This window comes from Scyliorhinus torazame, chromosome 3 (genome assembly GCF_047496885.1).
Source record: "Scyliorhinus torazame isolate Kashiwa2021f chromosome 3, sScyTor2.1, whole genome shotgun sequence".
Taxonomy (NCBI): domain Eukaryota; kingdom Metazoa; phylum Chordata; class Chondrichthyes; order Carcharhiniformes; family Scyliorhinidae; genus Scyliorhinus; species Scyliorhinus torazame.
The window spans coordinates 165,600,121-165,625,252 of record NC_092709.1 but is presented as its reverse complement, the minus strand read 5'-3'; the positions used below and the strand labels follow the sequence as shown (position 1 = coordinate 165,625,252).

At 45.6% G+C, this 25,132-nt stretch overlaps 1 protein-coding gene across 2 annotated transcripts in view; it reads left to right on the top strand.

The window, feature by feature from the left end:
* Positions 1-25,132, top strand: part of dhx15 (DEAH (Asp-Glu-Ala-His) box helicase 15) — a 171,527-nt gene that overhangs the window by 120,376 nt on the left and 26,019 nt on the right. For both annotated transcript variants that reach the window (XM_072496497.1, XM_072496499.1), the window contains exons 7-11: positions 11,603-11,689; positions 15,142-15,291; positions 16,925-17,033; positions 22,077-22,268; positions 23,554-23,676. In XM_072496497.1, coding sequence (XP_072352598.1) covers positions 11,603-11,689; positions 15,142-15,291; positions 16,925-17,033; positions 22,077-22,268; positions 23,554-23,676 — 661 coding nt within the window. The remainder of the gene's footprint in view (positions 1-11,602; positions 11,690-15,141; positions 15,292-16,924; positions 17,034-22,076; positions 22,269-23,553; positions 23,677-25,132) is intronic.

The following is a 25,132-nucleotide window of genomic DNA, read 5'->3' as shown; positions in this document are numbered from 1 at the left end:
TAATTCACCACTGGGGCACATTGCTCATGAACATCCAAACTCTCCTCGTGCTACTTGCACCACTACCAGATTAAAGATTGAGTGCACAAACGGAAGTGTCAGAAATCAAGGTGATTGATTTAGATTTCAGAGTATGCAAACTTCAAAACTTGGGTCACAATGCCATGTATTAAAAGAAAAACAAGAGACTTGTTGAAGTGATTGATTTATAATGACTGCATATTGAGTTTGCATAGAACATAAACACCATGAGCAAAGAAGTCCTTTCAAAAGTTGGGTTTTTGTTGCTGATTTTTGGAATGTTTTCTGATTTTTACTCTTGGGATCAAAATTTGGGAGAACATTTAGTGGAAGTTGTGTTGGGGAAGTAGTTCCCCAAAAACAGTGTCATTCAGTTTTTAAATAAGGTTAAATCAGTAAGCCTGTATCAGTTTTGAACACAAAACATTAAAGCAAGTATAGAATCACTACAGTGCAGAAGGTAGCCATTCGGCCTATTGAGTCTACACTGACGCTCTGAAAGAGCTCCCGACTCAGGCCCACTGCCCCACCCTATCCCCCGTAACCCCACCTAACCGTTGGACACCAAGGGGCAATGTAGCATGGCCAATCCACCTAACTTGCACATCTTTGAACTATGGGAGGAAACCCATGCAGACACAGGGAGAATGTACAAACTCCACACACAGTCACCCAAGGTCAGAATTCAACCTGGTGCTGTGAGGCAGCAGTGCCAACTGCTGTGTCATCCACCAGTATGAGACTGGGGCAGCACAGTGGTTAGCACTGCTGCCTCACAGCACCTGGGTTCATTTCCAGCCTTGTGGAGTTTGTACATTCTCCTAGTGTTTGGGTTTTCTTCCACAGTCCAAAAAATGTGCAGTTTAGATGGATTGGCCATGATAAAAATTGACACGCAGGTTAGGTGGGAATACGGGAATAGGGTGGGGGAGTGCGCCTGGGGTAGGGTGCTCATTCAGAGGGTCAGTGCAAACCCGATGGGCCAAATGACCTCCATCTCACTGAATGGATTAGATGGTTCTATTCTATTATAAGTACAGTTCAGTTAAAATGATAACCAGTGCAGTTCCATTGACCTCCGTGACAATTCCTAAGGTTTTGGTAAGCATATTCTCTCTGCAGTTGTGTTCAAAATTAGATTTTTTTATTTGAAGAGCCATAGTGTTGGATCACTTAAGTGTTCCCTGATGAGCCTTCTCATCCTAACTGAATGAGTTTCCAATCATTAGGTCAGGCTTCCCCACACAACCTAATTGGTTATTAGGTTTTCCCACTCTCTGTTCCTAACATATGGGCAGTTCTTTTTCCATTTAATGATTTTACAATAGGCGAGTCGATAAAAGTTCTGCGTGCGTCCAGTCCCATGCGAGAGACTTAAAAGCAAACACCTACTCTCTCAATAGTGTGGCCCAACCTATTCGTGGAGTGAGACCATTGACTCCAATTGTAAATGCTTGGCTGCAGCAGGATTCGGTCAGTTTTCCTGCCTTCTGGCAGGCCGGCAGATTGCACTGTTTGGGGGCCATTCGCCTGCTCAGGATGTGGGAGGAGATTAAATTGGTCATCCTGGCTGTGGACCCGCTGCCGGCCAGCGGCCGTGGCTCTGGTTTTTAAACCTGTGTGGATGAATTTCTGTTGTAGGCATAGTTAACAATGACTGACCCAAATCCTACCCATGAAGAAAAAATAATCTAAGATTCTAAAGTACCATAAAGCCAATATTCCAGTTCCAGTGCTGCCTTCCCACAAGGGTCCCTGGACTGCTTGGGAACACTGATAAATCACCACAATACCATGAAGGAACGGTCATTGAAATTCAGCAGAGAACAGAAACAAGACAGCAACTTCATCCTGCTTCCAGGAGGTTGATGGAAAATAATGTACTTGCTATTGAATTGCCATGAACGATCCTCCACTTCTATAAATCTATCAGATGTGATACATTAACAAGTTCAAGAACTATCACTTTGGACTCAGTCACTGATGATACAAGCAGTACAATGATGATGGTGTAAGCCAGTACGATTAATCTGTTGGGCATGATTTGTACGTGCACAATTTCACTGGAATTCGTTCAGCCTGCCTCATTGCTTGGGTTAGGAGCAGCGGTTTTGCGATCATATCCTGAGGGTCTTGGTTTTGGAGAACGTGTGAACCTACACCAACGTTGCTAACTTTTCAGATTCCAAGGTGTGCTGGTGCTGTCATTCAGCACAAGGTTTATTTTAAAAAGAAATAATTACTCTGTTTCTGCAGGTCAGAATTGGACAGATATTGTTTACTGCTGAGCCATCTTCCCAGAAAATCGGACAAACTATTGGAGGGAAGTTGATTTGAAAAGACCTCCCTGCGTGCAGTGCTACTACGGGAATCATATTAAGGGCACAGACTTTTCATTAGGGCTAATACTTGGATCCTCATCAATGCACTTAATATATTTTATTTACAAATCAAATGCCTAGAAACTTACTGCATTATCAAAGAACAAAGAAATGTACAGCACAGGAACAGGCCCTTCGGCCCTCCAAGCCCGTGCCGACCATGCTTCCCGACTAAACTACAATCTTCTACACTTCCTGGGTCCGTATCCCTCTATTCCCATCCTATTCATGTATTTGTCAAGATGCCCCTTAAATGTCACTATCGTCCCTGCTTCCACCACCACCTCCTCCGGTAGCGTGTTCCAGGCACCCACTACCCTCTGCGTAAAAAAACTTGCCTCGTACATCTACTCTAAACCTTGCCCCTCTCACCTTAAACCTATGCCCCCTAGTAATTGACCCCTCTACCCCGGGGAAAAGCCTCTGACTATCCACTCTGTCCATGCCCCTCATAATTTTGTAGACCTCTATCAGGTCGCCTCTCAACCTCCTTCGTTCCAGTGAGAACAAACCGAGTTTATTCAACTGCTCCTCATAGCTAATGCCCTCCATACCAGGCAACATTCTGGTAAATCTCTGCTGCACCCTCTCTAAAGCCTCCACATCCTTCTGGTAGTGTGGCGACCAGAATTGAACACTATACTCCAAGTGTGGCCTAACTAAGGTTCTATACAGCTGCAACATGACTTGCCAATTCTTATACTCAATGCCCCGGCCAATGAAGGCAAGCATGCCGTATGCCTTCTTGACTACCTTCTCCACCTGTGTTGCCCCTTTCAGTGACCTGTGGACCTGTACTCCTAGATCTCTCTGGCTTTCAATACTCTTGAGGGTTCTACCATTCACTGTATATTCCCTACCTGCATTAGACCTTCCAAAATGCATTATCTCACATTTGTCCGGATTAAACTCCATCTGCCATCTCTCCGCCCAAGTCTCCAAACAATCTAAATCCTGCTGTATCCTCTGACAGTCCTCATCGCTATCCGCAATTCCACCAACCTTTGTGTCGTCTGCAAACTTACTAATCAGACCAGTTACATTTTCCTCCAAATCATTTCTATATACTACAAACAGCAAAGGTCCCAGCACTGATCCCTGTGGAACACCACTGGTCACAGCCCTCCAATTAGAAAAGCATCCTTCCATTGCTACTCTCTGCCTTCTATGACCTAACCAGTTCTGTATCCACCTTGCCAGCTCACCCCTGATCCCGTGTGACTTCACCTTTTGTACTAGTCTACCATGAGGGACCTTGTCAAAGGCCTTACTGAAGTCCATATAGACAACATCCGCTGCCCTACCTGCATCAATCATCTTTGTGACCTCCTCAAAAAACTCTTATCAAGTTAGTGAGACACGACCTCCCCTTCACAAAACCATGCTGCCTCTCACTAATACGTACATTTGCTTCCTAATGGGAGTAGATCCTGTCTCGAAGAATTCTCTCCAGTAATTTCCCTACCACTGAAGTAAGGCTCACCGGCCTGTAGTTCCCTGGATTATCCTTGCTACCCTTCTAAACAGAGGAACAACATTGGCTATTCTCCTGTCCTCCGGGACATCACCTGAAGACAGTGAGGATCCAAAGATCCTCAAGGCCTCCTGTCAAGGCCTCAGCAATTTCCTCTCCAGCCTCTTTCAGTATTCTGGGGTAGATCCCATCAGGCCCTGGGGACTTATCTACCTTAATATTTTTTAAGACACCCAACACCTCGTCTTTTTGGATCTCAATGTGACCCAGGCTATCTACACACCCTTCTCCAGACTCAACATCTACCAATTTCTTCTCTTTGGTGAATACTGATGCAAAGTATTCATTTAGTACCTCGCCCATTTCCTCTGGCTCCACACATAGATTCCCTTGCCTATCCTTCAGTGGGCCAACCCTTTCCCTTGCTACCCTCTTGCTTTTTATGTACGTGTAAAAAGCCCTGGGATTTTCCTTAACCCTATTTGCCAATGACTTTTCGTGACCCCCTTCTAGCCCTCCTGACTCCTTGCTTAAGTTCCTTCCTACTTTCCTTATATTCCACATCGGCTTCGTCTGTTCCCAGCCTTTTAGCCCTGACAAATGCCTCCTTTTTCTTTTTGACGAGGCCTACAATATCTCTCGTTTTCCAAGGTTCCTGAAAATTGCCGTATTTTTCCTTCTTCCTCACAGGAACATGCCGGTCCTGAATTCCTTTCAACTGACACTTGAAAGCCTCCCACATGTCAGATGTTGATTTGCCTTCAAACATCCGCCCCCAATCTAGGTTCTTCAGTTCCTGCCTAATATTGTTATAATTAGCCTTCCCCCAATTTAGCACATTCACCCTAGGACCACTCTTATCCTTGTCCACCAGCACTTTAAAACTTACTGAATTGTGGTCACTGTTCCCGAAATGCTCCCCTACTGAAACATCTACCACCTGGCCGGGCTCATTCCCCAATACCAGGTCCAGTACCGCCCCTTCCCTAGTTGGACTGTCCACATATTGTTTTAAGAAGCCCTCCTGGTTGCTCCTTACAAACTCCGCCCCGTCTAAGCCCCTGGCGCTAAGTGAGTCCCAGTCAATATTGGGGAAGTTGAAGTCTCCCATCACCACAACCCTGTTGATTTTACTCTTTTCCAAAATCTGTCTACCTATCTGCTCCTCTATCTCCTGCTGGCTGTTGGGAGGCCTGTAGTAAACCCCCAACATTGTGACTGCACCCTTCTTATTCCTGATCTCTACCCATATAGCCTCCCTGCCCGCTGAGGTGTCCTCCCGCAGTACAGCTGTGATATTCTCCCGAACCAGTAGCGCAACTCCGCCACCCCTTTTACATCCCCCTCTATCCCGCCTGAATCATCTAAATCCTGGAACGTTTAGCTGCCAATCCTGCCCTTCCCTCAACCAGGTCTCTGTAATGGCAACAACATCATAGTTCCAAGTACTAATCCAAGCTCTTAAGTTCATCTGCCTTACCCGTAATACTTCTTGCATTAAAACATATGCACTTCAGGCCACCAGACCTGCTGTGTTCAGCAACTTCTCCCTGTCTGCTCTGCCTCAGAGCCCCACTGTCCCTATTCCCTAGTTCTCCCTCAATGCTCTCTCCTTCTGACCTATTGCTCCCGTGCCCACCCCCCTGCCATACTAGTTTAAACCCTCCCGTGTGACACTAGCAAACCTCGCGGCCAGGATATTTATGCCCCTCCGGTTTAGATGCAACCCGTCCTTATATAGGTCACACCTGCCCCTGAAGAGCTCCGGATAACGGAAACCCTCCCTCCTACACCAGCTGTTTAGCCACGTGTTTAGCTGCTCTATCTTCCTATTTCTAGCCTCACTGGCACGTGGCACAGGGAGTAATCCCTAGATTACAACCCTAGAGGTCCTGTCTTTTAACTTTCTGTCTAGCTCCCTGAACTCCTGCTGCAGGACCTCATGCCGCTTCCTGCCTATGTCGTTAGTACCAATATGTACAACGACCTCTGCCTGTTTGCCCTCTCCCTTCAGGATGCCCTCTACCCGTTTGGAGACATCCTGGACCCTGGCACCAGGGAGGCAACATACCATCCTGGAGTCTCTTTCACATCCACAGAAGCGCCTATCTGTGCCCCTGACTATAGAGTCCCCTATTACTATTGCTCTTCTGCGCTTTGACCCTCCCTTCTGAACATCAGAGCCAGCCGTGGTGCCACTGCTCTGGCTGCTGCTGTTTTCCCCTGATAGGCTATCCCCCCCCCAACAGTATCGAAAGGGGTATACCTGTTCGAGAGGGGGACAACCACAGGGGATTCCCCCATTGACTGCCTGCCCATTCTGGTGGTCACCCATTTCTCTGCCTGCACCTTGGGTGTGACCACATTTATATAACTGCGATCTATGACGCTTTCCGCCACCTGCATGCTCCTAAGTGCATCCAATTGCTGCTCCAACCGAACCATGCGGTCTGTGAGGAGCTCCAGTTGGGTGCACTTTCTGCAGATGAAGCCATCCGGGACGCTGGAAGCCTCCCGGACCTGCCCCATCTCACAGTCGGAGCACTGCACCCCTCTAACTGACATTGCGTCAATTAATTAAAATTAAAAGTTTTTTTTTCAAAATTATATTTTTATTTTTTATTTTTAAAAAAGTTACTGTTAACTAACTGTTTCCTAGCACTAGATTTCTAATATAAATGCAAAAGCTAAATATAGTACTCTCCGATCTCTGGCTTAGATACCCCTCTAAATTATAATTAAGTAATTATGTTTAATTAGTTACCAATGCTTAATTTTTTTAATTTAGTGTAGATTCCCAACCAGCCACTCCGGTCACAGCTTTTCTGTGATGTCACTTCAGTTTCTCTCCCCCCCCCCCCCCCCCCCCCCCCGACACACACAATTTGAAAAAGGTATAAAAGTAAAAATCACTTACTTACCTTCTTACCTTCTGAGTATCTTAGATGTTCTCAGGTTCTCTTCCTGACAGAGACTGCTTCCTCCTCCGAACGGCTCCCGAAACTAGGCCGCGATCTTTTAAAATCAGTACAAGCAATCATTTCAAATATGAGAATTTGTTCTTTTTTGAGGGAAGATGCAAGTTAAAGGAATAAGGAGCAGAACAAATAAAGGGGAAAAAAATAAGAGTTTTTGGTATGCATGGGGTGTTTGAAGGGTTGGGTAGATTGGTTGTTTGGAAGTTTGTATGCTTCCTCTGATGCCTTGACTTCACCTCTGAAAATTCCCAGTTGATGTGTTTGGTAACTTTCTGGATAGGCCGCCTCCGCTTTGGTCAGTCACAAGCGGGGATGTTTGTGATGACTTCAGGGGTGCACTGAGGATGTCCCTAAAGTGTTTCTGCTGTCTTCCTGGGCATCTCCTGCTCGGAGTAGAGCGATTCCTTTGAGAGTCTGATGTCAGGCAGTGGCTGGTGGGGTACCGCAGGAATCGGTGCTAGGACCCCAGCTGTTCACCCGTTATATTAATGACTTGGATGAGGGAACTAAATGTAATATCTCTAAACTTGCAGATGACACAAGGGTAGAAGGTTTAGCTGTGAGGAGGATGCAAAGATGCTTCAGTGTGATCTGGACAAGCTGAGTGAGTGGGCAAATGCATGGCAGATGAAGCATAATGTGGATAAATGTGAAGCTATCCACTTTGGTAGTGAAAACAGGAAGGCAGGTTATTATCTGAATGGCTGTAGATTGAGAGAGGGGAAAGTGCAAAGAGACCTGAGTACTCCTGCTGTTTGAAGGTCAATCTGCAGATGCAGCAGGCAGCAAAGAAGGTAAATGGTATGTTGGCTTTCATAACGCGAGGATTTGAGTTCAGGAGCAAGGATTTCTTGCTGCAGTTGTACAGGGCCTTGGTGAGACCACACCTGGAATATTGTGTGCAGTTTTGGTTTTCCTTATCTGAGGAAGAATGTTCTTGCTATAAGAGGGAGTGCTGCGAAGGCTTACCAGATTGATCCCTGGGATAGAGGGACTGACATATGAGGCGAGCTTGAGTCGGTGAGGATTATATTTGCTGGAGTTTAAAAGGGGGCTCTCCTAGAAACCTGTAAAATTCTAACAGGACTAAACCGGATAGTTGCAGGAAGGATGTTCCCGATGGTGGGGGAGTCCAGAACCAGGGGTCACAGTCTGAAGAAACAGGGTAGATAATTTAAGACTGAGATGAGAAATTTCTTCACCCAGAGAGTGGTAAGCCTGTGGAATTCTCCACCACAGAAAGTAGTTGAGACCAAAACATTGTATATTTTCAAGAAGTAATTAGATATATCTCTTGGGGTGAAAGAAATCAAAGGGTTGCATGGTGGCACAGTGGTTAGCAATGCTGCCTCACAGCACCAGGGATCCGGATTTGAACTTGGATGACTGTGGAGTTTGCACATTCTCCCCGTGTCTCTGTGGCTTTCCTCTGGGTGCTCCGGTTTTCTCCCACAGTCCAAAGATGTGCAGGTTCGGTGTGATGGCCATGCTAAATTGCTCCTTAGTGTCCACAAGTTTCGGTGGGGTTACTGGATTACGAGATAGGGAGGGGTCATGGGCCTAGGTAGGATGCTCGTTTGGAGGGTTTGTGCAGACTCGATGGGCCAAATGGCCTCCTTCTGCACTGTTGTGATCCCATGATATGGGGCGAAGGTGGGAACAAGCTATTGAGTTGAATGATTAGCCATGATGAAAATGAATAGTGGAGCAGGCTCGAATGGCTAAATGTTGTCTTCCTACTCCTATTTTCAATGTTTTTGTGTCATTAACCCTACGCCCAGTGGAGCTGGGTTTGAGTGGGCATATTGGCTTTGGAGAAGATGTTGCTGTTGAATTGCCTTTCTTGTCATCGGATTTGGAGGATTTTGTGTGGGCACTGCTGGTGGTATTTCTCCATTGGTTTGAGATTGTCTAAGTCTCTGAAGCTTACAAGGAGCACAGCAATCACTGCTGTCTTGTAAATACTGACCTTAGTCTTGGGTTTTGAGATCCTTGTCCTCAAAACTACTCTACAGTTGGCAGAGGCTGAGTTTGCACATTGGAGGCAATGATGATCTTTGACGTCAATGCTTGCCTTCATTAAGGAGGGGGTCCTAAGATGCAGAAAGTGGCCCATGTTATCTTGTATTTCACAGTTGACCTTGATCAGTTGATTGAGGTGTTACAGGTGGTTGGAAGAGCCCCTTGGTTTTCCGAGTGAAAGGCCAATTCTCTGGAGCTCAATTTCTTAGTGAGTGGCACAAACGCCTTCTGAAGCTCTATGACTCAGGTTGGGATGGTTTTTGTTTGAAGGCAGCACAGGCTGAACAAGTCTGTTCTGTAAATTATCTCCACGTCTGTGGATTGCTTGCTGAAGGCGAGGTGCAGTATTGCAGTGAGGAAAATAGAAAAGATGGTTGGTGTGATGGGGCAGATTTGTTTGACCCTGGTCTTCACTGAGATGGGGTTTGTGCTGGTTCCATAGGCAAAGAGCATCCAAATTTGAGGCTGAGCCTTCACGCTTTCAGAATCATAAGGCTTTCATGAGGTCGAGAAAGGCCATGTACAGTGTTCGGTGCTGTTGCCTTGCACTTCCCTTGAATTTGCAAACATAATGAAGATCATGTATGTCTGTGGTGCCTCTCGATGGGGAAAAACCCACACTGCGACTCTGGAAGCCATTCCTGGGCCACTGGGAGGAGGCGATTGAGGAGGATCCTTGCAGCGCTTTGCCCTGGGACAAGCAGCACAGACACTGCTCTGTAGTTACTGCAGAACAATATATCTGCCTTCTTGAACTTAATCTTGGGCAATTAGGGGTGGGCAATAAATTCTGACCTAGCCAGCGATGCCCGCATCTCATGAAAAGATATTAGCAAAGTCACAATCACAGTTTCTCTGAGATCCCCCGGCATGCACTTCCTCTTCCCAGGTGAAGAATATGAGGTGGTGCAACTGTGTTGGGGGTGCATCTCCACAGTGTTTCAACATTTCAGCAGGCTTCAGTCTGCTCCAGAGGTATTTTTTCTTTGTTTTTCAGCTGTCAAAATGGCTTTTTCAACTTCTCGCTCGACCCAGATAGTACGGAGACCGAGCTGGATGGGGTATTGAAGACCGAAGTTGAGTGTGTTCAAATCAAAGACAGAGTCTCAATTGAGGAGTTCTTCAAAATGGTCTCTCCGGCAAACACTATGACTGTCCTTTCCTTGAGGCTTGACTCTCAGTGGGTTGGGCCCTTGAGTGCTTTGGCCATGGACCATCTTGACCGTGCTGAAGAAACTGTGCATGTCATTGGTGTTCGCGGGGTGTTGGATCTCTGGTGATATTTCTACTCATCATTTGTTCTTTATATTAGGCACATGTCGGTCTGCTGCTTTTCTCTTGAGTTGCAGTGAAGTTTTCAGTCAATGAAAAATTTGAGTTCAATTATGTCCTGTATGTTATTTTCATCAAACCAGTTTCAAATATTTCCTGGTAAAGAGACCAAGTATCTCCGCAGGTGCTTGTTACGGTGGACATTAGGGTGGACAAGGCACTACAGACACCGTGGCTCCATGTGGCTGCAGGATGACATTGAGGAGCTGACTGAAAAGGCTGCCCTGGTAGAATATTTGAGGTTTTGGATAATTGTCTTGTGGAATCGCTTCTGTTGCCGTGCTGTTTGGGGCCAGGCTCATGAAGATGGTAGGTCAAATGAAGTGCTGATCGGTCCACCAGTCATCAGGACCTGCCACGGTGTGGGTGATGTGGACATCTCTGCAGTTCCTTATTCAACCGATGATGTAGATGAGCAGGGGCAGTGTTTGGACCGTGGGTGATGCCATGAGGTCTCGTGCTTGTCTTTCTGCTGGACCAGAGTGTTGGCAATGACAAGGTTGTGTTCTAGTCATTCGCCAGGAGAAGGACACCGATGGGAGTTAGCCTTCCTTGCTCCTTCTTTCCTTTCACACCCTTTCAGAGATTCTCACCCTACCCGACTCTGGAATTGAAATCTCCGACGAGGATCAGTTTGTGAGTTCACTGCACCCAAAGGAGAAAACCTTGTGTATATTTCTTCAGCCCACCTTTAAAGTTTGGTGCCTGAGGTTGAACGGTTGGAAATGCAGAGGTCAGGTCGGAGGGGATTGTAATCCAACAAGGTATTGGGAGTATTTGTAATATACACGCCAGCTCCGGAAAGCTCGGAGTATGGAAAGAATCTTTTATAAGGTGTCAGAGCAGAGTGGTCTGATTCAGCTCAACATCTGAATTATTTTATTAGCCTAAAATAGTAGCAAAAAGTAAATGGACATGGTGGGTGTAACTTAGCGCTGATTTTCTGCCTGAAGGCCCACTCTTTGTAATTTTAGAGTGGACCATGAATTAAATAGCCAGCGCTCCTGCTGGTTTCAGCAGATGTCTCATCTGTATTTTTGAAATTAGTCTTTTGATTTAGTTACGACTGTGTAATTTTGGGCTGTGCTGTACACTGGGATTGATTGTAGAACCGGAGGTGTTAGTAGTTATTAAAATTTACCATGTTATTCCTGTTTACCTGTGTTGTCCATTGCTTGTAAATATCACACCGTGTGCTTATTATTACAAATAGAATAATGAACATACCAGATAAATTAAAACATTTATCATGGATCAGTTTTGTTTTGGGTGAGTTTTGATCTGTTAACATTTAATTTTGATACATTCGAGTAAATAATTTATTTTAACAGCCTGAAAGATATTGTTCAAACATTGCTATGAATTTTCATTTGCGTTTATTTTCTTACCTTTAGGTTGTCGTGTCCACAAATATTGCTGAAACTTCACTCACTATTGATGGTGTTGTGTTTGTGATTGATCCTGGCTTTGCTAAACAGAAGGCAAGTATTTAAGTGGTCCATTCCATTTTCAACAGATGTTTGCACCCCTCTTTATCTGCCACTACTTTGTCATTTTGGCAAGAGTTTCATGGTATTCCTGCCCATAAACCCTCACATTTAAAAGGGAGGTGGTGGCGTAGTGGTATTGTCGCAGGACTGGGGATCGAGAGACCCAGGGTAATGCTCCAGGGACCGAGTTTGAATCCCACCATGGCAGATGGTGGAAATTGAATCCAATAAATATCTGGAATTAAAAGCCTAATGATAACCATGAAACCAATGTTTAAAAAAAACAGCTGGTTCACTAATGTTCTTTAGGGAAGGAAAGCCACTCAGTTGCATCAAAACCTCTATGAAGTCAGTAAAAAGGAAAGAGACTGGGCGGAGCAGCTGGCATCGACATGGGGACTGGAAGCGATAACGGAAAATCCAATCCAGTGAAGTTCTCCTCTCTAACATCTGGGGGCTTGTACCAAAATTGGGAAAGCTGTCTCACAGACTAATCAAGCAACAGCCTGACAAAGTCGTACTCGCCTTCCATATAACCTCCCAAACACCACTGCCACCATCCCTTGGCATGTCCTGTCCCACTGACAGGTGGCAGCAGAATGGTATGCAGTCGGGAGGGAGTTGCCCTGGGAGTCCTCAACATCGACTCCTGATCCCATGAAGCTTCAAGTCAAGCATGGGCAAGGAAACCTCCTGTTGATGACCATGTACCGTCCACTGTCCATGTTGAACACCATTTGTGCACTGAGGATGCCAACATGTAAGGGCACAAAATGGTGGGGGACTTCAATGTCCATCACCAAGAGTGACTCGGCAGCACCATTAGTGACTGACCGAGCTGGCCGAGTTCTGAATGATATAGCTGCTAGATTTGGTCTACGACTAGTGGTGCGAGAACCAACAAGAGGATAAACATACTGGACTCATCCTCACCGACTTCTCAATCATCAGTAAAGTGATGGAAGGAGTCATCAACAGTGCTCTGAAGCGGCACTTAGCAATAACCTGCTCACTGAAACTCCGATTGAGTTCCCACAGTGTCACTCAGCTCCTGATGTCATTACAGCCTTGGTTCAAACACGGGCAAAAGAGCTGAACAAGAGATGAGGGGAGAATGACTGCCCTTGACATCAAGGCAACATTTAACCGAATGTGGCATCAAGAAATCCTAGCAAAACTGGAGTCAATGGGAATCGGGGCAAACTCTCCTGGTTGGAGTCAAACCTAGGACAAAGAAAGATGGTTGTGGTTGTCGGAGGGTCATTCCTGGAACATAACTAGAGTTTCTCAGGGCAGTGTCCTAGGCCCAACCATCTTCAGCTGCTTCAATGCTCTTCCTTCTAACATAAGGTCAGATGTGAGGATGTTTGCTGACATGTTCAGCACCATCTGTTACTCCTCAGACACTGAAGCAGCCCACATGCAAATGCAGCAAAACCTTGACAATATCCAGCCTTGGGCTGACAAGTGATAATATTCAATAAAGTACCAGGCAACGACCATCCCCAATATGAGAGAATCAAACCTTGACATTAAATGGCATTACCATCATTGAATATCTGACTATCAACATCCTGGGGGGTTACCATTGTCCAGAAACAGAACTGCACTAGCTATATAATTACTGTGGCTACAAGAGCAGGTCAAAGGCTAGGAATCCTGAGGCAAGTAATTCTCTGACGCCTGCCATCACCTACAAGGTACAAGTGAGGAGTGTGATGGATGAGTGCAGCTCCAATGACACTCGAAGTTCGACACCATCCAGGACAAAGCAGCCTACTTGATTGGCACCCCTTCCTCAAACGTTCACTAACTCCACCACCGACGCACAGTAGCAGCAGTGTGTACCATCTACAAGATGCACTACAGGAACACAGGAAGGCTCCTAAGGCAGCACCTTCCAAACCCATGACCATTACCATTTAGAAGGACAAGAGCAGCAGATACATGGGAACACATCCTGGAGGTTTCCCTCCAAGTCACTCACTATCCTGACTTGGAAATATATCACTGTTCCTTCACTCACTGGGTCAAAATCCTGGAACTCGCTCCCTAATAGCACAATAGGTGTACCTACACCACGATTCAAGAAGGCAGCTCACCACTACCTTCTCATGGGCAATTGGGGGTGGGCAACAAAGGCTTGCCTAGCCAGCGAAGTCCACATCCTGTAAAAATGAATTTTAAAACATTTCTGCCTGCAGATTTATAAATGTATATTTCATTGTGCTCAGTTTTCTTTGCGACCCTTTCTTCCTCTTCTCTGCTAAAGGAGGCAGATTTCTCGTGCTTAGTCTAATCCTCCATATCCATACATAACTGAATGAGCCATTACTGAATTGATCTAAAATAGTGAGGTTGAATTGACCACAGATGATATCAGTACCAATCATGAACTTGTATTCATCATGGTGAACGAGCAAGTATTTATAACGTGGATCGCTGAATAGTGCATTTTATAGTTTTCTTAATATGGCCTTAAAGTCTAAACTTACCTGGAATGACAAATGATAAGCAGCAGATCATGTAGAGTAAAGCCAGAGTTAGATGTCATACTGAAAATAATACAAGAAAATAATAGGGATGCCACAAGCATACACTCAGCCTTTTTTTCTTTGCAATGAGTCATTATGGTTTTACTTTTCTCTTGCTATTTATCACAGGATCGTGCCACTTTTTAATTCAAAATAGCAATATTTCTCGTCCCCACTTGCACCCCCACTGAAAGCCATTAAAAATAAATACTTAGCAGATGGTCATTCCTCCCATCTGATCTATGCAGAGTTTATAGTTTGTAATAACAGTCCATTTACCATCCTAAAGCTGGCTTTATGGTCACCTTCCTCCTTCCATTCTTGTAGCAGGCACATTGGGGCTGTAGGAGCCATTTTAGCCTCTTGAGCCTGTTCTGCCTTTCAGTGAAATCATCGCTCATTGTTGCATGGCTTCATTTTCCAGCAGCTCAGACTATTATTGGCACTGTTTATTAATCTATGTTGATCATTTGAACCAAAATCTATCTAAAGCTAAACCTTGTTCGATGTCTTGTTCCTTTTAACCTTTTGTTCCCAGACATTTTGCTCGAACATAGGAAAAGCATAGGTGGGGTTAAGGTGAGTATTGGAGATGGTTAGTTTGAGAAAAGAGTAAAGAAGTCAAAACAGTCCGAAAATGATTATTGATACAGAGGTTTCTTTGTCAAGGTATATCTACTTCACTTTTACTGTTGAAGTTGAAGGACCAGGACATTTATTTTTTAAATGATCCTCATCGTTCTGTTGCTATGGATTATTTTTGTGTTGCCTTTTGAAGAATCGGCACTTTGTTTGCATTTGACTTTGAGAGAGGAAAATATTTTCTTGTCCTTTGACCTTTTGGCCTGTCTAGTACTCTGGTTTTGGTGTTCAATGCAAATGTGTTCACTGTCTTTTCATGATCAACAGGTATATAACCCACGTATCAGAGTTGAATCGTTATTGGTGACGGCTATCAGCAAAGCATCTGCACAGCAAAGAGCTGGTCGTGCTGGTCGTACTAGACCAGGAAAGTGCTTCAGACTATATACTGAAAAGGCCTATAAAACTGAAATGCAGGCAAGTTTTGTACATCTCTTTGCAATCAGTATCTACTTGTTACACTATATCAATATAGAGAATTTGCATGATGTTTATCGATATCAGAAAATTCTGACATTTACCTGGAACTATCCAATTGATGATTAATGTATTTGTTTCTCCATCTGGAGGGATATTCAAACACTTAATCCTTTGACCTAGAAACACGAGTCTGGATTGCTCGGTCTACCCTACCACCTTATAGCATCACGGGATCGTACCTGCTGACTTTCCCTTAAGTGTAACTTGGGCTGTGAGTCTGCAGCTTTATCAATCTCATTTCTGATTATCGTCCACAATGCTGGAAAGTACATACATACGAATGCCGAGTAAGGATAACATCAATTGGAGCTGTATTTTGTGCCTTCCCACCCATTCTGGATATTTGTTTACAAAATGGGTGAGGTACAAAAAAAACTCTGTCTGGATTCATTTGAATTGAAGAAACCTCCACATACCTCATCTCTAACTTTCAAACCCCTTTCATTGTCCCTTTTGCGATTAATAGCCTCCTTCGAGAAAAGATTTGTTGATGGCTGTGTTCCGGATGGTTGTATGTGATACCAGTAAAGGAAATATCAGGCACGGCTATAGTACCATGATGTCATTGTTGAGGGAATTTAGCCTTCATGGTGTTTAGGGCAACCTTGCTTCTATCGAAGGACGGCATGGTGGCGCAGTGGTTAGCACTGCTGCTTCATAGCGCCGAGGACCCGGGTTCGATCCCGGCCCTGAGTCACTGTCCGTGGGGAGTTTGCAATTCTCCCCGTGTCTACGTGGGTCTCCCCACAACGCAAAGATGTGCAGGGTAGGTGGATTGGCCACGCTAAATTGCCCCTTAATTGGGAAAAAAACGAATTGGGCACTTTAAATTTATTTTTAAAAGAATTTTTTTAATGACCTTGTTTCTCTCTTGCAAAGGCAGATTCTCACATATAGATAATCTTCATGAATAATCCCATGTTAGTTGCTGCTTCCAAAGCATGATGCTGAAATGCAATGCCAGCATTTTAAGTTAGCTGGTCTACATAATATAGTTTGGTAATTATCTTGGTGTACTAAAACTAAATTGACAGTGAGGCAGGAAATTTGAAAAGTCAGTAGCTTCACAGGGCATCGCAACTGACCCCAGGGTGAACTTCTGACCACATAATAGCACCAACACCAAAACCCCCTATTCCCAACTTTGTCTGACTCTGTCCCTGTCTCAGCTTATCTGTTGCTGAAACCCTTATCCATGTCTTTTGTTACTTCTAGACTTGACTATTCCAGTATATTGCTGACTGTTGTCTCATGTTTCACCCTCTATAAACTTGAGATCATCCAGAACTATGCTGCCCACATCTGAACTTGCACCAAGTCCTGTGCTTGTTGACCTAAAATGGCTCCAAGTTAAGCAACATGTTGATCTTTAACCAATCTTTTGGGTCAACTTTGTAGATATCTCTTTTATGTGGCCAGGTGTCGAATTTTGTTTTATAATGTTCCTGTGAAGTGCCACAGGACTTCTTATGTTAAATGTGCTACAAAAATACAAGTTGTTCTTGTTGTTTACACTGGGAGATTGTAAGCCTTTCTCAATAATTTTATTTGATCTTTATTAAATTAACAGGACAATACTTACCCTGAAATTTTGAGGTCTAATCTGGGTTCTGTAGTTCTTCAACTGAAGAAACTTGGCATTGATGACTTGGTACATTTTGACTTCATGGATCCACCAGGTAAGGAGCTGGACAAATTTTACTTTCTGAAATATTTAAAGCAGCTTTAATCTCTCTCTATTGTTTAGATCCATTTTGGAATCATCTAGTTTACATTTGCCTTGCTGAGCTGTAATATTGCTGTTACGTCTACAAAATGTCAATAGATCTCAGATTATCTTTGTGTAATTCACATTCTGCAGTTCGTCTGTTCTAAGCTACCATTCTAGGTATTGTGAAAGGATTACTATTTGTGGTCATTCTCTGTTGGAAAGCTCTGGAGGGTTATGAAATTCCCAGGCTAAGGCAGGACATTGAGTTTTCAGTGTTGACATCTCTGAGCAGACAGATTCTCCCTCAGTGGTGCCCTGCGCTATTGTACATCCCCATGAGCAGGCATTTGGGACCTAGCTTTAATGTTGCATGTGAAAGGCAGCAACTCTGACAGTGCAAGGTTCACGTGCGGTAGTGAAATATCAGTCCAATTAATATGCTGCATTCCTGAAATGGTGCTACACTGACAATGTGTTAACCCAAATTGAGAGTGCCACCATTGAGTTTCATGGGTGCTTCAGTTTAATAACACTAACAGGAATGCTGAGAAAAGAAGGTTGGAGAAAACTGGGGTGTTTATTGGAAATTGGCTGTTGGTCTATCTTTCAGTTTGATCAAACTTGAAAGGGGCCAGTGAAATTTTCCAACCCTGATGTTATAATAGCATATTCAATATGCAGTGCAAATTATTTCCAAAAATCTAGGCATGTGTTTGCATTCTGTCAAAGTAAATCTAGTGCGTAGACTTTTAAAAAAATATATATTTATTAAAGTTTTTTTAACACAATTTTTATCCCTTACAAACAATACCCCCCCCCCCGTAACAAAAAAAAACGAGAAATCGCGCAGAGCAAGATATATACATGGCAAAATGATATATTTACACGGCTTTGTACACTGGCCCTCACCCGTACGTGCCAGTTTCCCCAACCCTTCATGTTATCTCTTGCTCATCCACCCTCCAAGGCAGTCTCTCCCCCCCCCCCCCCCCCCCCCCCCCCCCCCCACCCAAAAGGTTGCTGCTGCCCGACCTTCCTCTAACGCTCCGCGAGATAGTCTAGGAACGGTTGCCACCGCCTGTAAAACCCCTGCGCAGACCCTCTCAAGGCGAACTTAATCCTCTCCAACTTTATGAACCCAGCCATATCATTTCTCCAGGCTGGGGGGCTTCGCCTCCTTCCACATTAGCAAGATCCTTTGCCGGGCTACTAGGGAGGCCAGAATGCCGGCCTCTTTCGCCTTCTGCACTCACGGTTCGTCCACTACTCCAAATGTTGCTAGCCCCCAGCTTGGCTTGACCCGGACTTTCACTCTTCTCCAGAACCCCTCCAGTGCCGGGCATGACCAAAACATATGGACATGGTTCGCCGGGCTCCCTGAGCACCTTCCACAGCTGCCCTCTACCCCAAAGAACCTACTCAACCTCGCCCCCGTCAAGTGCGCTCTGTGGGCCACCTTAAATTGTATCAGGCTGAGCCTGGCACACGAGGAGGAGGAATTAACCCTACCTAGGGCATCAGCCCACAGACCTTCCTCGATCTCCTCCCCCAGCTCCTCCTCCCATTTACCCTTCAACTCTTCTACCAGCGCTTCCCCCTCTTCTTTCAACTCCTGGTGTATTTCCGACACCTTGCCCTCCCCGACCCATACACCCGAGATCACCCTATCTTGAACTTCTTGTGCCGGGAGCAACGGGAATTCCCTCACCTGTCGCCTCACACAAGCCCTCACCTGCATATATCTAAAGGCATTTCCCGGGGGTAACTCGAACTTCTCCTCCAGTGCCCCTAGGCTCGCAAACGTCCCGTCGATGAACAGGTCCCCCATTCTTCCAATCCCCGCCCGATGCCAGCTCTGGAACCCCCCGTCCATCTTCCCCGGGACAAAACCGGTAGTTACCCCTGATCGGGGACCACACCGATGCTCCCATTGCACCCCGGTGCCATCTCCACTGGCCCCAGATCCTGAGCGTTGCTGCCACCACCGGGCTCGTGGTATACTTTGTCGGCGAGTGCGGCAGCGGTGCCGTCACCAACGCCCCCAGGCTCGTTCCTTTACAGGACGTCATCTCCATCCTCTTCCATGCCGCCCCCTCTCCCTCCATAACCCACTTGCGGATCATCGCCACATTTGCTGCCCAGTAGTAGCTCCCCAGGTTTGGCAGCGCCAACCCTCCTCGGTCCCTACTGCGTTCCAGGAACCCTCTCCTTACTCTCGGGGTCTTATTCACCCACACAAGCCCCATAATACTCCTGCCTACTCTCTTAAAAAAGGTCTTCGTGATCACGATGGGAAGGCACTGAAACACAAACAGAAACCTCGGAAGGACCACCATTTTGACCGACTGCACTCTACCCGCTAGCGAGAGCGGTAACATGTCGCATCTTTTGAAATCCTCCTCCATTTGCTCCACCAACCTCGTCAGATTCAGTTTATGTAGGGTCCCCCAACTCCTGGCTATCTGGATCCCCAGATACCGAAAGCACCCCTCCGCCCTCCTCAGCAGTAGGTCCCCTGTCCCTCTTTCTTGGTCCCCCGTCTGTAATACAAAGAGCTCACTCTTCCCTACATTGAGCTTATAGCCCGAAAACTCCCCAAACTCCCTTAGAGTCTGCATGACCTCCACCATCCCCTCCATTGGATCCGCCACGTACAGCAACAGGTCATCCGCATATAGCGACACCCGATACTCTTCTCCCCCTCGGACCACCCCCTTCCATTTATTAAACTCCCTCAATGACATGGCCAATGGTTTGATCGCCAATGCGAACAACAGGGGGGACAGGTGGCACCCCTGCCTCGTCCCTCGGTACAGTCGAAAGTACTCCAACCTCCGCCGGTTCGTCACTACACTTGCCATCGGGGCTCTGTAAAGGAGCTTAACCCAATTGATAAACCCTACCCCGAACCCAAACCTGCGCAGCACCCCCATCAGAGGTACTCCCACTCTACTCGGTCAAAGGTCTTCTCCGCGTCCATAGCTGCCACTATCTCCGCCTCTCCCTCCTCCGATGGCATCATTATCACGTTTAAGAGCCGCCGCACATTGGTGTTTAGTTGCCTGCCCTTTACAAATCCCGTCTGGTCCTCGTGGATTACCCCCGGGTCACAGTCCTCGATCCTCGTGGCCAGCACTTTTGCCTGCAACTTCGCATCCACATTGAGGAGCGAGATCGGCCTGTACGATCCACATTGCAGTGGGTCCTTGTCCCGCTTTAGGATCAAATAAATTGTCGCTTCCGACATTGTCGGGGGCAGGGTCCCCTCCTCTCTTGCCTTATTAAAGGTCCTCACCAGTAGCGGGGCCAACAGGTCTGCGTACTTCCTGTAGAACTCCACCGGGAATCCGTCCGGTCCCGGGGCCTTCCCCGCCTGCATGCTCCCCAAGCCCTTGCTCAGCTCCTCCAACCCATTTGGTGCCCCCAAACCAGCCACCTCTTGCTCCTCCACCCTCGGGAATCTCAGCTGATCTAGGAATCGTCTCATCCCCTCTTCCCCCGCTGGGGGCTGGGATCTGTACAGCTCTTCATAAAAGGCCTTGAATACCTCGTTTATTTTTGTCGCACTCCGAACCGTGGCTCCCCTTCCATCTTTGACTCCCCCTATTTCCCTCGCTGCCATCCTCTTACGGAGTTGGTGCGCCAGCATCCGACTAGCCTTTTCCCCACACTCGTAGGTCGCCGCCTGCGCTTTCCTCCTGTGCCTCCGCCTTCCCTGTGGTCAACAGGTCAAACTCCATCTGGAGCCGTCGTCTTTCCCCAAGTAATCTTTCCTCCAGGGCCTCTGCGTATCTCCAGTCCACTCTCAAAATTTCCCCCACTAACCTCTCTCTTTCCATACCGTCTGTCTTCTCCCTATGAGCCCTAATGGAATTTAGCTCTCCCCTGATCACCGCCTTCAACGCCTCCCATACCACCCCCACCCGCACCTCCCCGTTGTCGTTGGCCTCCAAGTACCTTTCGATACACACCCTCACCTTCCCACACACCACCTCGTCCGCCAGCAGTCCCACATCCAGCCGCCACAATGGGCGTTGGTCCCTCTCCTCTCCCAACTCCAGTTCCACCCAGTGTGGGGCATGGTCCGAAACGGCTATAGCCGAATACTCCGTCCCCTCCACCCTCGGGATGAGCGCCCTACCCAGAACAAAGAAATCTATCCGGGAGTAGGCTTTGTGTACATGGGAGAAGAAAGAAAATTCCCTGGCTTGCGGCCTTGCAAACCGCCATGGGTCCACTCCCCCCATCTGATCCATAAACCCCCTAAGTACCTTGGCTGCCGCCGGCCTCTTTCCAGTCCTTGATTTGGAGCAGTCTAGTGCTGGATCCAACACTGTATTGAAGTCCCCTCCCATTATCAGGCCTCCTATCTCCGGAATGCGCCCCAACATGCGCTTCATGAATCCTGCATCATCCCAGTTCGGGGCGTATACGTTTACCAACACCACCCACATCCCTTGCAGCCTACTGCTCACCATTACATATCGCCCTCCATTGTCCGCTACAATAGTCTTGGCCTCAAATGACACCCGCTTTCCCACCAATATTGCCACCCCTCTATTCTTCGCGTCCAGTCCCAAGTGGAATACCTGTCCTTAACCTGACCTGGTCCGCCACCTTCAGATGTGTCTCTTGGAGCATGGCCTCGTCCGCCTTCAGTCCCTTTAAGTGCGCGAACACTCGAGCCCTCTTCACCAGCCCATTCAGGCCCCTCACGTTCCACGTTATCAGCCGGATTGGAGGGGCTCTCACGCCCCGCCGACTAGCCATCTCCTTTTCTGGGCCAGTCCCGTGTCATTGATTGTGTTGGCTTGAATAGTTTTGGGTTCAGATTGGCGAAAGGCAATGCGGTCTAATTTGTCAAGTTGCCCAAATTGAATTCCGGAGAAAGTTGAGACCACATTGGAAAGGTGTATGTCTAAATATTGACCTAAATTAGGGATACCAAATAGTACATCAGCTGAGTGGTTTTGACTCATCAAAGATTATGTCTCTAATAATTGTGTTTTAGCTCCTGAGACACTGATGAGAGCCTTGGAGCTTTTGAATTACCTCGCTGCACTGAATGACGACGGAGACCTGACGGAACTTGGGTCCATGATGGCAGAATTCCCATTAGATCCACAGTTGGCCAAGATGGTTATTGCCAGCTGTGAACACAACTGTTCAAATGAGATTCTCTCCATCACTGCAATGTTGTCAGGTAATAAGCGGGGACGGAATTGTAAAAACATGACTTGCAGTTAGACAAAACAAAATTATTTAACAGGTTTTGTGGTAGAGTTGATCTATTCCAAGGGAATGTGTTGTATGGATGCCCAGTAAGCACAATGTAATGTATTTGAATGGTCTGTGGAAAGTAGTGAAGTTTTGAAAAGATTTGAACTGAAGAATGTACAAGCTCAAGCAATTCTGATTACAATTTTCCAGATTTGATGCTTAATTTCAGGTATTTTTTTAAACCATTTTTAACATTTATTCTGCCCATAAATCACTTCTGCTCAAGCAGTTATCTAGTATGGGAGGAAAGCTGAATGAAGGAGAGGTGTTGATGACTATTGAGACTGCTCAGCATAGTTGGGTTTAATATTTTGTAGTCCAGAAACTAATTTTCACCCCAGTCTTAGAATTTCAATAGTAGAGAAATCATTTTGCAATCCTACTTCCCTAGGATCCAGAAAAAACAAAATATTTTGAATTTAATAATTGGCTGAGATAATGAAGACTTGTGTGAGATTTTAAAGTATTTGTGCAATTGAGCTACAAAAAGTAACGTGGTTTGACAGTTTACATTATTTTGGCGTATCCAATTGGCAGAGATGGGCGGCACTAATGCTCGTTGTGACCTAAACACCGGTCACTAATTTAGGTAACTTGTGGTTTTGTATTTCATTAATAATGCTGATTCTATCCTGTAGAATACTTATACAAAACCATTAATGGGCTGATTACGTTTTTGTAAGTAATGTTTAGCAAGGCGACAGACTTGAACTCTGTGTCAGTACAGTACTATAGATTAAATCAGATTCAGAGCAGCTGGGCAGGGCAGAGTTTCATCCTTGCTTCCTTTTGTTCTTCCTGGGTTTTTAACCTGTTTGCAAGGGTGAGATTCGAGTCATCTATTGTACACTTCAAATACTAAACGTTTTATAGTTACATATATCTTTAGTAGGTTAGGAAAATGCTTACAGAAGGCATTCAGTTAATACATTATGATAGTTCTGTATTGCCCTATGCACCGCCTTTTTCACTAAAATCTGGTAATTGTGTAGCTTCTGAAACACTCTTGTCTTGCAGATGTGAGTAGGTGTTGATGTTTGGTACCAAGCCAAGGTAGTAGACAGTCCAAGATGCAGTTGGTGACCATGTCCCATCATGCCCTGCCCAATGCTCTCTGAACTGACCTAGCTAGGCCTTGTTCCTGTGTCTGTGAATGAGTGACTCATCCATATGGGCGTCTGTGTTGGGCCCATACCAACATTGTTTAGTCCCACAGTGTTTTGTTCGCCCAACGGAAGCTAAGAAAGCAGCCGACGAAGCCAAGATGCGGTTCGCACATATAGATGGAGATCACCTGACCCTGCTCAACGTTTACCATGCATTCAAGCAAAGTAAGTTAAATGTTTTACTTTCCATTTATCTGGGGCAGATCTTCAAATGGGTTTGTTTTGTGGGCTTGCACAACTTTGTACAGTAAACTCCTGAATATTGAGCTTCAGCATACACATCTGAGAATTGTTCACCAAGGAATTGCTGTGCAGCTGTCCCTGTACTATTTAAAGTGGACTTCGTATGAAGATCACTGCAGTCATAGCTTAAATGCTGCCCCAAATTTGTATTGACATTTTTGTTTTTAATTATTCATTTTACAGGACTACTGTCGTACAGTAGTTCCTTGCCACCTTAATAGACTCTACCTCTAAGACTAGATTGTAAACCTATTTTATGGCCTTTTCTTGGTGTATTTTATGCTATTAAAGGCACTCAGTGGGCTACGCTGCAAGAAATTGGGAGGTAACAATGTAACATGGTGTTGCAACATCCAAACCTGTCTGTTCATTTGCCTGAAAGACATTAATGCAATGTTCCCACCATTTAAGAATTGTCAATGATTTATGCATCAAAATGTCAAACCCTACAAAGCATGTTCACTGAATTGCAACATTTGTTTTCATTATTTGTAAAGAGGAATCCTGCACAGGGAGGGTATTACTTATAAACAATTTAATATAAATTCAAAAATCAATATGTTCTCTATTTGTGTCTTCTTCAGGTGGGTCTTTGTTTCCCAATTATACTATTACTTCAGTATGTTATCAGTTTTCTTTCAGTATATAACCGTTGAATTCTCATTAAACAGCCAGAAAAGAATAAGTAGCTGAATAGCTTACATCCTGCATTCTAATTTGCAACAGGAATAGTGTCTGAAGCTATAACTAGGACATTCATAATGGGGTGAAAGAGGAGTGGTTTTCTTTGGCTTATGTGCTGCGCAAGGATTTGCTGTTACTGGTTTGAAACTAGTAGCTGAATTTCAGGCTATAACTGGGCAGAAATTTGCTCGGTTTGGTGACTTCTTGGTTGGAACTTTATATGGTCTGTATTGGAGAGAGTGCTGCACAAGCCTGGATTCACAGTTGCGCACTCGTACCTGGAGCGACATTTAAAAAGGGCATGGGAGCTAGAAAATGATAAATCCATATTACCCAATTTTCAATGCATTCAAATAATTGGATGGAAAGATATTCCTCAGCGGGGGGAGGGGTGTGAAGAAGGTGTGGGGCCTAGTGCCTACACCATTCTGCCAGTCCATTGCTCGCTTTGATGCTTTTATCGTTACCTTGAACATAGCAAAAGTTTAGCTCCAGTTTTTCAGCCTCTAAAGAAGTGGGTCCCATCAGATACTCACAAAATGTTGATCTTTCCAGCCCCCTCTATGGTTTTTGTGCTTTTAGAACATAGAACATTACAGCGCAGTACAGGCCCTTCGGCCCTCGAAGTTGCGCCGACCTGTGAAACCACTCTAAGCCCATCTACACTATTCCCTTATCATCCATGTGTCTATCC